General features: G+C 32.6%; 1 protein-coding gene and 2 pseudogenes across 3 annotated transcripts in view; 2 read left to right on the forward strand and 1 right to left on the reverse strand.

The window, feature by feature from the left end:
* Positions 1-14,937, reverse strand: part of SCP2 (sterol carrier protein 2) — a 141,958-nt gene that overhangs the window by 96,446 nt on the left and 30,575 nt on the right. For all 3 annotated transcript variants that reach the window (XR_002782839.1, XM_011370475.2, XM_011370474.2), the window contains exons 5-6: positions 14,038-14,102; positions 1,102-1,228 (exon numbers count right to left, since the gene is read on the reverse strand). Coding sequence is in view for 2 of the 3 variants with exons in the window: in XM_011370475.2 (XP_011368777.1) it covers positions 1,102-1,228; positions 14,038-14,102 (192 nt within the window). In the remaining variant the exon portion in view is untranslated. The remainder of the gene's footprint in view (positions 1-1,101; positions 1,229-14,037; positions 14,103-14,937) is intronic.
* LOC111745952 lies at positions 3,671-3,789 on the forward strand (annotated as a pseudogene).
* LOC111745942 lies at positions 11,220-11,337 on the forward strand (annotated as a pseudogene).

Consider the following 14,937-nt stretch of genomic DNA (forward strand, 5'->3'; position numbering starts at 1 on the left):
CCAGGAGAATGAGATATCACAGAGGCCAAGAGAAGAGAATGCTTCAAGAAGAAAGTGAACAAAAGGGATTAATGCTGCTGAGGTCTATTAAATTAAGATTGAAAAGTATTTACTAGATATGGCAATATGGTGATCAATGATAGCCCTGAGAAAGGAGGGAAGCCAGACTGGAATGGACTGAGTTAAAAACGGTAAGAAATAGCTACAAGAAAGAAAATGTCCATGGGCAAAGTCCAGCAGTGTTCCTCTGTATGATCCCTTTCCTTAGAGATTTTTTCCTTTCTAATTACTTGATTTTGGCTATCAAACTTGGGATATTTTTCTTATATAGAATAAAAAGGCTGAACTTTCGAGCACAGAAATTTTCTTTCTTATCTCATAGTACACAATAGACACTGGTTCAGGGTCATACAATAAAAATGAAAATTCTATCTGCACTATCCCATGCTTTAACTGACTAAGGCGGGCCAGTCATTGACTATTACTCAAAAAACTAGCATGTTTACCTATAAAGTAAAAATCAACTATGAAATTTAAATCTCATAAAACAGTATGGAATGAGAGATGATGATGTACTAAGAATAAAATCTGACTATATAAACCTATTACTGAGAATAAAATTTGTAAAAAATAAATAAATAAATTGGCAATTAAAAAAAGAAAATAAATAAAAAATAAAAATGATATTTAATAAATAAATAATAAAATAAAACGTAAAGTAAATTAAAATAAAATAAAATAAATAAAATTTGTACTAAGAATAAAATTTGACTAAACCTATTACCAAAAGAAAGCTTTAAGTCTCATTAGCATAATCAGAACTAATGCATCTCAATTTATAGTCCATGATTAAAGAAGACATGATTTATTTTTTCTATTTCAATCTCTGGTTTTGGAGCATTCTAGTACTTCCCATATGATGTCCTGTATATAAATACTTTCTCTACAACTAAATTCTACACAGACTATTTCTTCAACTTAATGCAAAAACCATTTTATATCTAATATATCCTGGCATCCTCCACAGCTCCTTAATAAATATCTATTGTTTCTCATCACACATATAACGACCAATAAGCCTTAAGGTTTTTTTTAACATACCATATTTTTCCATGTGCTCTCTTCCGGCAGTCCCAAATAACTGAGGAACAATTGCTTGGGGAAACAACTCAGATTTACTGCTCAGGACTTCGATATGTTTATCCATTGGATTGGTCCTATGTAAGAACTAAGAGAAAGGAAAGAACAAAATTTAATAAGCACTTGATATGATAGTGTCTCTTTCAAGTATTACAATGTAACTTACACATTTGCTTATTCTAAGCGCAATGTACACCAAAAATAAACCATGTGAATAAAATCAGTCAGAAATGTTTTGCACAAAACGTAGCAAGGAAAATAATCAAATGACCAAAGAGGTATAATTCTTTCAAGAAATATTTATCAAAAATCTTGTGTGTACCAAAAACTACTGAAGGTAAATAAAAAGGATAAAGTCCCTGCTCATCTGGCATTTACATTTGAGGGAGAGAAGAGGTTGGAGTGACAAGGACAAAATTAAATAAAAATGTAAATTATAATGCTATAAATAATAAATCCGAGACTCACTGAGAGATCAAATAAATAAAATCAGAAATGAAAAGTTATATAATAAAGGCCATAAATGACAAATCCACAGCTAATACACTCAATGGTAAAAGGCTAATAGCTTTCTTCTAAGATCAGGAACAAGACAAAGATCTTAAGATGCTACTATGAACAACTTATACATTAACCTAGAAGAAATGGATAAATTAATAGAAACATACAATCTTCCAAGACTAAACCATGAAGAAATAGTAAAGATGAATAGAGCAATTACTAGTAAAGAGATTGAATCAGTGATAATAAAAAAAATTTTAAAAACCTTTCAGCAAACAAAAGTCCAGAACCAGATGGCTTCACAGGTGAATTCTACCAAACATTCAAAGATTTAATACCTATCCTTCTCAAACTCTTCCAAAAAACTGAAGAACAGAAGATGCTTCCAAACTCATTGTACAAGGCCGGTATTACCCTGATACCAAAACAGAAGAAGAGTACAGGCCGATATCCCTGATGAACACAGATGCAAAAATCCTCAACAAAATATTAGCAAACCGAATTTGACAATATATTAAAAGGATCATACACCATGTTCAAGTGGGATTTATCACAGGGAAGCAAATATCTTTTAACATCCACAAATCAATCAATGCGATATACCACATTAACAAAATGAAGAATAAAATATGATCATCCCTATGTACGCAAAAAAGCATTTGACAAAATTTAATGTCTATTTATGATAAAAAAAAAAAATTCTCAACAAAGTGAGTAGAGAGGGGCCATATCTCAACATAATAAAGGCCATATATGACAAATCCACAGCTAATATACTCAATGGTAAAAAGCTGAAGGCTTTCCTCGAAGATCAGAAACAAGACAAGAAGGCCCACTCCGCCACTTTTATTGAACACAGTATTGCAAGTTCTAGCCACAGCAATCAAACAAGCAAAAGAAATAAAAATTATCCATATTGGAAAGAGGTAAAACTGTCATTATCTGAAAATGACACGATAGTATACGTAGAAAAACCTAAAGACTCCACATACACACAAACATACACAAAAGTGAACTAATAAAGGAATTAAGTAAAGTTGCAAGATATAAAAATCAATATACAAAAAAAACTGTGGCATTTCTATACACAAATAACAAAATATTAGAAAGAGAAATTAAGAAAATAATCCCAATGACAATTGCATCAAAAGGAATAAAATGCCTAGGAATACGTTTAGTCAAGAAATACAGAAAACTATAAGACGCTACTGAAAGAAACTGAAGAAGTCACAAATAAATGGAAAGACATTCCATGTTCATGGACTGGAAGGATCAATATGGTTAAAATGTCCATACTACACAAAGCAATCTACAGATTCAATGCAATCTGTTTAAAATCACAATGATGTTTTTCACAGAACTATAACAAATAATTCTAAACTTTGTATGAAACCACAAAAGATCTTGAACAGCCAAAACAATCTTGAGAAAGAAGAATAAGGCTGGAGGTATCGTGGTCCCTGGTCAAACTATACTACAAAGCTATAGTAATCAAAACAGTATGGTAATGGCATAAAAATAGACACATATATCAATGGAACAGAATTGAGAGCCCAGAAATAAACCTGCACATCTATGAACAACTAATTTATAACAAAAGAACCAAGAACTACAATGGGGAAAGCACAATCTTCACTAATGGCGCTGGGAAAACTGGACAGGTACATGCAAAAGAACAAAACTAGACCACTATCTTACACCAAAAAAATTAACTCAAAATGGATTAATCACTTTAATGTAAAACTTGAAACCATAAAATTCCTAGAAGAAAACACAGGCAATAAGTTCCTTCACATCAATCCTAGGAATGTTTTTTTTTGGATGTGACTCCAAAGTCAAGGAAACAAAAGCAAAAATAAATAAATGGGACTACATCAAACTAAAAAGCTTCTGCATAGTGGAGGAAACCATCGACAAAACAAAAAAGCAACCTACTGATATATCCAATAAGGGCTTAAAATCCAAAATACATAAAGAACTTACACAACTTGACAACATAAAAGCAATCAGATTAAAAAATGGGCAGAGAGTCTATGGCCATGCTACCCTGAACAAGCCCAATCCCATCTGATCTCAGAAACTAAGCAAGGTCGGGCCTGGTTAGTACTTGGATGGGAGACCACCTAGGAAAACCAGATGCTGTAGGCGTAAAAAATAAAAAAAAATAAAGTAAAAATAAAATAAAAAATGGGCAGAAGATCTGAACAGGTATTTTTCCAAAAAAGACATACAGATAGACAATAGGCTCATGAAAAGATGTTCACTAATTATCAGGGAAACGCAAATCAAAACCACAGTGAGACATCACTTCATATCTGTTAGAATGGCTAAGAAATAGTAAGTGTTGGAGAGAATGTGGAGACAAGGGAATCCTTACACACTGCTGATGGGAATGTAAACTAGGGCTACCACTATGGAAAACTGTATGAAGATTCCTCAAAAAATTAAAAACAGAACTACCATATGATCCAGCTATTCTACTTCTGGGTATTTATCTGAAGAATATGAAAACACTAATTTGAAAAGATATATGAACCCCTTTGTTAATTAAAACATTGTTTACAATAGCCAAGATATGAAAACAACCTTAGTGCTCACTGAGGAATGAATAAAGAAGATGCGTGTGTGTGTGTGTGTGTGTGTGTGTGTGTGTGTATGTACATATACACACACATACAAAATTCAGCTATAAAAAAGAAGGGAATCTTGTGATTTGCAACAACATGGATGAACCTTGAAGGTATCATGCCAAGTGAAATAAGTCAAATGAAAAAGACAAATACCTGATTTCACCTACATGTGAAATCTAAAAAACAAAACAAATGAACAAAATGAATATAAAAACAAGCTATAAATAGACGAAGAAAACAGACTGGTGGTTAAGGGAAGGGGATTGGGGGAGGGCAAAAGGGGTGAAGGGGATCAACTGTATGCTGATGGATGGTAACTAGACTTCCCGTAGTGTATACAAATATCAAAATATAATGTTGTACACCTGAAATATATATAATCTTGTATACCAATTTTACCCCAATAGGGAAAAAAACATTCTGAATACAAATTCAAATAAAAACTGAAGGTGATGAGTGCTATTTTATAGACAATAGTCGAGGTCTCATCGATAAAATAATACTTTAGCAGAAATGTGAAAGAGTAAGTCATTTGGATAACCTTAGGAGAGGAGCATCCTAGGCAAAGGGAACAGTAAGAACAAAGATCCAAAGGCAGGAGCATGCTTGGGTGTTTGGGAAAAGGTGAATTAGGATTAGGATAAAGTGATTCTCAGAGAGTATAACCACCTCTGATTCCACAGTTCCAGAACAGAAGAACACAGTTCCCACTGCAAATGTTCTACAAAGGAAAAGCTGTTTCTTGTCAGTTTACCTACTACACTATGGATTCCTTAAGGGAAGGAATTCTTTCATATACTTTAGTGTGTATACCCAATGCCCAACATATAATAAACGTTCCTGCCACATAATAAACATTCCATAATTGTTGAATGAATAAATGAAGTTTTTTTTTTTTTTTTTTTTTGGTCCACAAAGGGGTTCCAGAGGGAATACTGTTCAGCCATTTTCTTTAATTAAGAAAAAAGTATGCTTAAAGGAAGCATACTTCCTTTAATTATTTAGTTAATTATTTAGTTAGATATGATAAACAGCTTGGCAATCCAAAGAATAAAGACAAATGAGCTGATAAATGGGTCTTGTGAAATATCTAAACACAGAAATCTTAAAAATAAGTATATATAATTATGTGTTTGGATGGTCATAGGTGGGAATTTATTCTGTCAAAAGAAATTTTTTAAAACATAAAAAACATATAGAAATGTTAAAATGTAAGTTAAAAAGGAATGATATTGAAAGCAATGATATGCTACTTCTGCTTCTAGCTATGATGGATTACAGAAACCAGATTTACCCTTCTATCTTAAACAACTTAAAATCTGAACAAAATATATATTGTTTTCTGATAATGGACAACATAAAGCTTAGTAGATCTCTGAGAGAAGGGAAATAAATAAAGTAAGCATTATGATTGTCCCTAGATTACTACCTGGAAAGAGTAGGGAGGAGTAACACAGAGTCCACCAGTCTCCCTAAGTTGAAGAAACAGAATTCAGAGTTCAGAGAGACCAAGGTATCTATAATTCATAGAGAAGAGTACTAGAGGGAAAGGGGAAGGGAAGGTAGGAAAGGGGAGAGGAAAGAGGAGGGAAGAGGAGGAGGGAAGAGGAGAGAAGAGAGGAGAGATGTCTCTCTCTGAAGATCCGAAGAGGGTTCCACTTGAGTCTCCAGTAAGTCTGATCAAAGCGAGAGTAAGAGAAAACTACTGAGATCAGAGAAAAAGAATCCCTAGAAAGAAATAGACAGAACAATTCCCAATGCTTCCACAGGGTTGGAAATAGTTCTTATTCCTAAAAACCACAATGAGAAGGTCTCCTAAAACATGAGGCATCAGCAGAATCCTGAAAATACTGCCTGAGTAGCAAAGCCAGTTTAGCCTTAAAATAAAGGCTATTCTGATTCTACCTAACATGCCTTAAAAGCAAATCTCAAAAAGATCAATCCATTTCTGAAAAAATAAAGAAGTAAAACGTCCAGCATTCAATCACTAATTACAAGGCATGAAATGTGACTGAAAAATACAACATATAAAGAGTGAATTAATCAATCGATCAATAGAAAGAGATCTAGAAATTATGCAAATGATAACATTAGTAGGTAAGAACATTAAGATAGTTACTATAAATATACTCCATTTGTTCAAGAGGATATTAGAAAGCACGGGCATGACATAGGAAAATATGGAAAATATAAAAAAAAGAACAACATGAAACTTTTAGATATATAAAATACAATGTTTGAAATGAAAAGTACATAAGTGGAACTGACAGCAGATTAGGTAATGCAGCATAGGTTAATAAACTTGGAGGTATAGCAAAATAAAACATAAAGAGAAAAAAAAACTAAAAAAATAAAGAAAGCACCAATGAATTGTGGAACAACAATTAAGAAGTTTGGTAAATGTACAATTGGAGTCCCAGGAAAAGAAAAGATGGAGGGAGAGAGAACTCAGGGGGAAAAACAAAAACAAAAAAACTCTAAGACATAATGGCTGACATTTTTCCAAATCTGATGAAAACTATAATTCACCTATCCAAGAATTTCAACAAACTCCTACCACAGAAAAAAAAAAAAAAAGCATGATAAAACTATGCCAAGGTATACCAAAAACTGCTAAAAAAAACAATGATAAAGAGAAAATTTTAAAACAACCAAAGAAAAAAATATATTGAATCAACATGGAACCAAAAGACAGTGAACAAATATTCTTAAAGTACCAAAAAAAATTTTTAATTAATAGTAAACTAAAATTCTGTACCCACCAAATATATCTTTCCAAAGATAAAGTAAAGAAAAACTTATTAAAATATACAAAAGTTGAGAGAATTCATCACCAGCAGACCAGCACTAAGTGAAAGCAGAAGAAAAATGATCCTAGAGAGAAATATTAATCAATATAAAAGAATAAAGAGCACTAAAACTGATAACTATGTGGAGAATATATAAGGCTTTTTTCTTACTTTAAAAATATATTTAATATGAGCTACAAAGTGATTTGCAGATGGCTGCCATTTGTGCTTGGCTTGAAGGTGCCGGGGAGAGGCTAAGCTGTGAACCATGGCCAGCTGCTGCAAGTGTAGGACTTGGGGCTGCTTAGCAAGAGGTACAGGGCATGCTGAGGCCAGATGCTGCTTGTTAGAGGTTTGTAAAACTTTGGAAGACTTTAGGAAAGTCTGCAACATGAGCCAGGACAGGCTATTTGTATGAAAAAGCCACTGGAAGAGGCTTGGGTGAGCCCACAAGTTAGGCAAGGCCTCAGGGAACAACCAGGACTGGACAAATAGTGTTAGCTAGGTTGATGGAGACTCAGATATGGTGCATACTTGTGTCTGCACACTAGGTGTGGGGAGTACGTAACAGAGAAACAATGGCTTCTGCCATCACCTCTGGGAGAAAGCTGCCCCTCCAGCCCTTGCCCTGAAGCCGGACAATTCAGTTCTTCCCCATATGTATCTGGCACTTTCCGGCTTTCTGAGCTGCTGCCCCAGAGCTGGAGCTTCATTCTTATGATGATGAAAAAAATTATCAACAAACTACTAGCAAATTGAATGCAACGACGTATAAAAAGGATTACACACCATGACCAGGTGAGATTTATCCCTTCCTCTTTACCTCCCCACTCCTAAAATGTACTCACCAAAGAAAAGGCCACAGGTTGATGCAAGCCATCTGTAAGTTACAAAGATAACCCTTACCAGGAATCAAATAGCTTGGACTTCCCAGCCTCCAGAACCATGAGAAATAAATTTCTGGTGTTCAAGCCACACGGTCTATGGTATTTTGTTATGATAACTCAAGCAGTCTAAAATACTCATATATTGTTGGCAGGACTGTAAAATGGTGTGGCCATTTGGAAAAGTATGGCAGTTCAAATGTTAAACAAAGAGTTATCATTTGACCCATCAATTCCGCTCCTAGGTATATACCCAAGAAAACTGAACACATATCTCCACACAAATCTTGTACACAAATGTTCATGGCGGTATTACTCACAAAAGAAGCAGAAGCAACTTAAGGGTCCATCAACTGATGAATGCATAAACAAAACATGATATAATCATACAATGGGATATTTTTTGGCAATAAAAAAGAACGTTGTAGTGATATATGCTATAACATAAAAGAACCTTGAAAACTTTTTAAGTAAAAGAAGCCAGACACAAAAGACCACATATGGTATGATAACATTTATGTGAAATATCCAGAATAGACAATCCATAAGTTAGAAAGTAGATTAGGGAGTAGGCAGGAAAAGTGAAAGAATACTAATATGTTTAGAATATCTTTTTAAGATGTTGAAAAGTCTCAAATTAGATTGTAGTCATAGTTGCACAACTCAGTGAATATACTAAAACCCACTGAACTTTATACTCTAAATGCATGAATTTTAAGGTGTGTAAAAGCAACTGGTTGGAATTGCCAACATCAGGAACCATAGATCCATGTCACCTCATAAGAACAGCACCTCTTAAGTCCCTTTCTTGGGTACATTCAGGTCTGTACAGAAAAAAATAATGTGCAAACCATATACATAATTATAGATTTTCAAGAAGCCACATTAAAAAACAGGTAGAATTTGAAAATATTTAACCCAATATATCCAAAATATTATGATTTCAACATAAAGAAATATAAAAACTTGAGACATTTTGCATTCTTTTTCATACTAAATTTTCAAAATCCAATGTGTACATTATGCTCACAACACATTTCAACTTGGATGCTAATTTTCATCAGAAATATTTTATCTATATGTATATTTTATAAATTTGCAGCTGTAAAAGTAGATTCACATCCCCAAATTATTACAAATATACTTAAAAGTTTTCCAGTAACTGAACTGAGCATTAGTTTAACTTTAATTAAAATAAATAAAATTTAAAATTCAGTTCCTAAATTTTACTAACCACATTTTAAGAGCTTAATAGCCATGTGTGTCTAGGCCTCTCCCATATATATTTGTTTGTTGTGAAGAGCATTCCCAGTGGAACAAGTATTCTTCTTAATTCAAAGCAATAATTTCTTCTTTATATAAGAAAGATTTATTACTTTTGTTTGCAGCATACCCATAAAAAAGGAAAAGACATATGATCTAAAGGGAAATAAATACACAAGACTAATCAGAACCAAAGCTTAACAGCAAAGCAAGTGGGAAGTTAAGGACTCTGCTATAGAGACCCATCTAGGGGCCATAACCAGAAACAGCAAGTTATTTTGTAATATTCAAGTAGATTGTTCAATCGCCTGATTTTTAAATTTAGAATCAGAAATCTAAAATCGTATTTAACAAATTCAGTTACAAATTGTATAAGTTAAGAAATGAATAAGGAAAGAAGAGAAGAAAAAGAACAATAAAAAAAAAGAGAAATGCAGATGCAGATAGGAGTAGGGGGGGGTGAATAATGCCCCCCAAAAGAAGTCATGTCAGAGAGAGATAAAAAAGGAAGAAAAGACAAAGCATAAAAAAACAGGGAGAGAAGAAACTCATGAAAGAGAAGGGAGAAAATAATAGGTTCTTCAAGTATAGCAAAAAGTTTGTATTTGGATTAAAAGATCTAGTTTTGGTTATATCACTAACTACTTACTGGGTCAATGGATAATTCACTCGGGGTTTCATGGATTCACTTTATCTATAAAGTATCTTCAGGGACACCTCTAGCTAAAATATTGTCTAAATTCTTCATCTGCTCTAGGTATCTATCCAACAGAAATAATAGCTTGAATAAGTAAAGATATATGTACAAGAATGTTGAGTACAACGCTGTTGACCAAATTGGACATTCTGAAGAGGACTAAATTTTAAGAACCTTTTGGTGTGGACCAAATGACACCACATACATTTTGGACAGGACTAATGTCCACTAATTTTTTCACTCCAACATCTGTTACATCTGTTACTTGGTTCATGATGTTTTCTCCCATACCTAGAAAAATCTCATTTTCCCTATAATTATTCTTATTTTAATTATCTTTATTCATTATATGATAACTTTATATAATTATTATCTCTTAATTATCATTAACACCTAACCTAATTTCTACCACTTTCTTGAAATGTTCTCTAAGAGAAAAAGAAAATAGCTCTTGTTTATTTGAATACCTATTATATGCCAGACACTCTTACGATTACTAAGAGATATTATTGCATGTATTTAACTTAATTTGGGGAAAATGTTCTTTAATGTTTGAACTGATAAAATTGAATCAAATTGATCTCAGGAGTTAGATATAGTATAATCTTAGATAAATAAGCTAAAAGTTATCTTCGACTCATTTTCTAGCAATGATTATATTTTATATTTAGTGCCTGCTATAGAAAAAATCTGAATTTACCAGAGAGATCAATTCCTAGATATTCATTTAAACAGAAATCAAATATATAATTTAAGAAGCACTCCCCCTGGGGGGGGTAAGGGTGGGAAGGAGGAATAATATATATTAGAAATTACCTATCTGTCACCTGGAAGAATGAAAGTAAAAAGTAGGAACCATGATCAAATGATTATTACTAAAATAAGAAATATTTTAAAGATGAATAGGGTTAAATTGAAACACAACTCTTTAAAATCATGTTGATAATCAAATTCAAAAACCCTTAGTCTTTACATTGTCAAAAAATTACTTAAAAGTTACTTCAAATTGCTTTAAAATTTTAAATTGTTTTACAAACAGAATGCAAAATTATTCTAAAGCTGACATGAAACTCAAAATAGATATATAAAACAAATATCTATAACCTTCTGTTCTAGTACTATTCTTTATACAAAGAAGATACTAATATCCACCTCACTATTCTATTTTTGTATTGTTTTTGTTCTGCTTTGTTTTGCAGTTTCACTGTGACAAGTCTATGTATTGGTTTCTTCTTATTTATCCAACTTTAGATTCACTGGGATTTTTCAACCTGTAGATTAATGTCCTTTGCCAGTTTAAGAAAATTAGTAGTCAGTCTACGCCATGCCACCCTGAACATGCCTGATCTCGTCTGATCTCAGAAGCTAAGCAGGATCGGGCCTGGTTAGTACTTGGATGGGAGACCACCTGGGAATACCAAATGCTGTAGACATTAAAAAAAGAAAAGAAAAGAAAAGAAAAGAAAAGGAAAGAAAATTAGTAGCCATTATCTCTTCAATTATGTCTGTGCCCTACAAAAACAGCCAGAAAACAATTAACAAAATGGTAATAAGTACATACCTATCAATAATTACTTTAAATGTAAATAGACTAAATTCTCCAATCAAAAGATACAAAGTGGCTATATGGACAAAAAAACAATACTCATCCAAATGCTGCCTATAAAAGATTCACTTCAGACATAAGGACACACACCAACTGAAAGTAAAGAGATGGAAAAAAATATTCCATGTAAATGGAAACCAAAAGAAAGCTGGGGTAACTATAGTTATATCAGACAAATAGACTTTAAAACAAAGACTGTAATAAAAGACAAAGAAGGTCATTATATAATGATAGAGGGGTCACTCCAACAAGAGGATATAACACTTGTAAATATTATGCACCCAACACAGGAGCACCTAAATATATAGAGCAAAAATTAACGGACAAGAGAGAAATAGACAGCAATACAATAGTAGAGGACTTTAATATCCCACTTTCATTAATGGATAGGTCATTCAGACAGAAAATAAAAAGCAATCAAACATCGGTCTTAAACAACATGTTAAATCAGATGACCTTAAGAGACATACACAGAACATTCCATCCAAAAACAACAGAATATACATTCTTCTCAAGTGCACAGGAAACGTTCTCTAGAAAAGACTATGTATTAGGCCACAAAACAAGTCTTAATATATTTAAGAAGACTGAAATCTTATCAAGCAACTTTTCCAACCACAATGGTATAAAACTAGAAATCAATTATAAAAGAAAACTGGAAAATTTACAAACACTGTATGTGGAGATTAATATGCTACTAAACAACTGGGTCAAAAAAATTAAAAGAAAAATCAAAAAATATCTTAAGACAAATGAAAATGGAAACATAACATTACCAAAACTAATGGAATACAGCAAAAGCAGTTGTAAGAGGGAAGTTCACAGCAGTAAGTGCCTACATTAAGAAATAAGAATGATCTCAAATAAACAACCTAACTTTATACCTCAAGGAACTAGAAAATTAAGAACAAAGCTTAAAGTTAGTAGAAGGAAGGAATTAGCAAAGATCAGAATGGAAATAAATGAAATAAAGATTGAAAAAAATAGAAAAGATTAATGAAACTAGGAGCTGTTTTTTTGCAAAAGATAAACAAAATATCTAGGCCCTATTTTCCTTCACCATTTTTTCTCCAGTATTTCCAATTAAACATTTATTATACCTTAGGACACTATCCTCCATATATCTTAACTTCTTGCCAATTTTCCATCTTTTTTCTCTCTGTAGTATACTCTAAATAATTACTTTTAATCTAGTCCAGTTTTGTTAATTCTCTTTTTAGTCATGTCTGATATCTGCTATCAAACCTATCTTTCAAATTTTTAATTATTTTATTTTTCTTTTCTATAAATTCTATCAGTGTTTTTTTTATTCAGGCCTGTAATACCTCTTTTTGCAGTTTCCTATACCCGTAAGATATTTCCAAGCTTGTCTTTTAATTTGTTTAAACATAGTAAGCATGTTTAAATCTATGTCCAATAAATCCAGTTTCTAAAGTCTTCAAAAATCACTTTTTACTGTGCCTCTTTCTCCTGGTTCTCAATTATGATACCTTGTCTCTTTAATGCTTCATTTTCTTTGACTGCATGTCCTTGCAAAATCTGAAGAGTTCTCAAAGCCTAGAGGAAAGATGCTTTCCTCCAAAAGAAAATTTGCATTTGCTTCTGTTAAGTGCCTAGGTTCCTACCATTCTGGTACCAATTTAGACTCAATTCATCGTTTGAGGTTTCTTTGACCACACAGGTAAAGAGAATTTTGGCAGCAATCTCACATGATGGATAGCCTGTTGTTTATTAATTCTCAGTGAAAAGTTCTTCTAGTTTGTTTGTTTGTTTTCCCTTCTCTTTTTTTCTCCCTTGTTCTCAGTACCAAGGCAATTCTCCTCATAATCACATGAAAGTTGGGGAAATAGGATGTAAGTGAGGGCAGAAGTTTTACTTTGGGTTCACCCTTATCCGAAGAGAACACCATTTATTAAACAGCAACCCAGTTTAATATAGGGAGTGGATATTAAACTTCTCATCTTGGGAGGATGTGAGATTTGACTACTTTCCTCTTCATTATAGGGGGCAATCAAAATTAAAGCTAACATTTTCCTGATCAGCAAAGCCCTTCAAGGCAAAAGCACCTTCAAATGCTGATCTTAATTTTCTGGAATTCACCTGCAATTCTTCTCTATTGTTAGCTCTTTGATGCTTTTAGGATATTTTCTTTATATTCTATTCAAATGTTCTGGTTGTCATCAGCAGGAGAACTGGTTCAAATAACTTGGTTTGCCATTACCAGAAAAAAAATTCCCATAAGTTATTCTTTTCAAGTTGTTAGATGGAATTAATGTTTGAATGAATGAATAAATGACTTTCAAATTAAATAGATAAGTCAATCTCAAATTCAATAACCCGACCTCAAGAATCCATGCATACATAAACGATCTCACCTTTCAGCTTTTGGGTTATAACAGCTCATTTAATAACTGTGTCAAATTATGTTTTATGTTGCTTATTAACAGGTGTTATTTATGGAAGTCTGATGGGCAAAGTTTTCTCACAGTGTCATAACAACCCCAAAATAATAGTAAATGAGACTCACCTGCACTGCAAGAGATCCCTTCATCATCACCTCAAACCCAAGAGCCAAGACACAATCTGCCACACCTTGAAAGAAAATGTAATTATCGTGAATATTAAATTTCCAGACACTCAACAAAATACCATTAATAGTTCAATTTAAGTAAGCATATCAATTTTGCAAAGCGAAATAAGCCAGACACAAAAAGTTGAAAATCACATGGTATCATTTATAGGTGAGATATAAACCTAAAAGCAACAAATGAACAAGACAAACAAACAGAGACTCATGGACATGGACAACAGATTAGTGGTTACCAGAGGGGAGGAGTGAGGGGGGAGAGGGGAGGTAGATGGGGTTAAAGGGGTCAAATATGTGGTGACAGAAAGAAATCTAACTATGGGAGGTGAACACATTGTGTAAATATATATATGCCTTACTGTTAAAATGTACGGCTGAAACTTATTGGATTTGTTGACCGGTGTCACCATAAAAACAAATTAATTAACTTAAAAAATTAATTAATTAATTGATTAAGCATACCAATTTATATAAAATGGAAAAACAAAAGTATAATCCTATAAATTTTTTAGTTAGTGAAAAATTAGAGAAAATTTCTATATGCTTCTAAATAAGAGGAAAAATCAAGTATTTAATTCTTTGATCCTCAATATTAATAAAACATTTAATTAATGTGGAAAATATATTTCAGTGAAGGACATATATAAATAATTCTTCATTTTAAAACATTAAATAAACTAATTTAATTTAAAAAGGATCCTGATCCATGGATGGACCTAGAGGTTATTATGCTGAGTGAAATAAGTCAGAGAAAGATAAATACCATATGTTTTCACTTATATGTGGAATCCAAGGAACAAACAGAACAAACTAATCAAAAACAGACTCACAAATATAGAA

Source organism: Pteropus vampyrus, unplaced genomic scaffold, assembly GCF_000151845.1.
Source record: "Pteropus vampyrus isolate Shadow unplaced genomic scaffold, Pvam_2.0 Scaffold170, whole genome shotgun sequence".
Classification (NCBI taxonomy): Eukaryota; Metazoa; Chordata; class Mammalia; order Chiroptera; family Pteropodidae; genus Pteropus; species Pteropus vampyrus.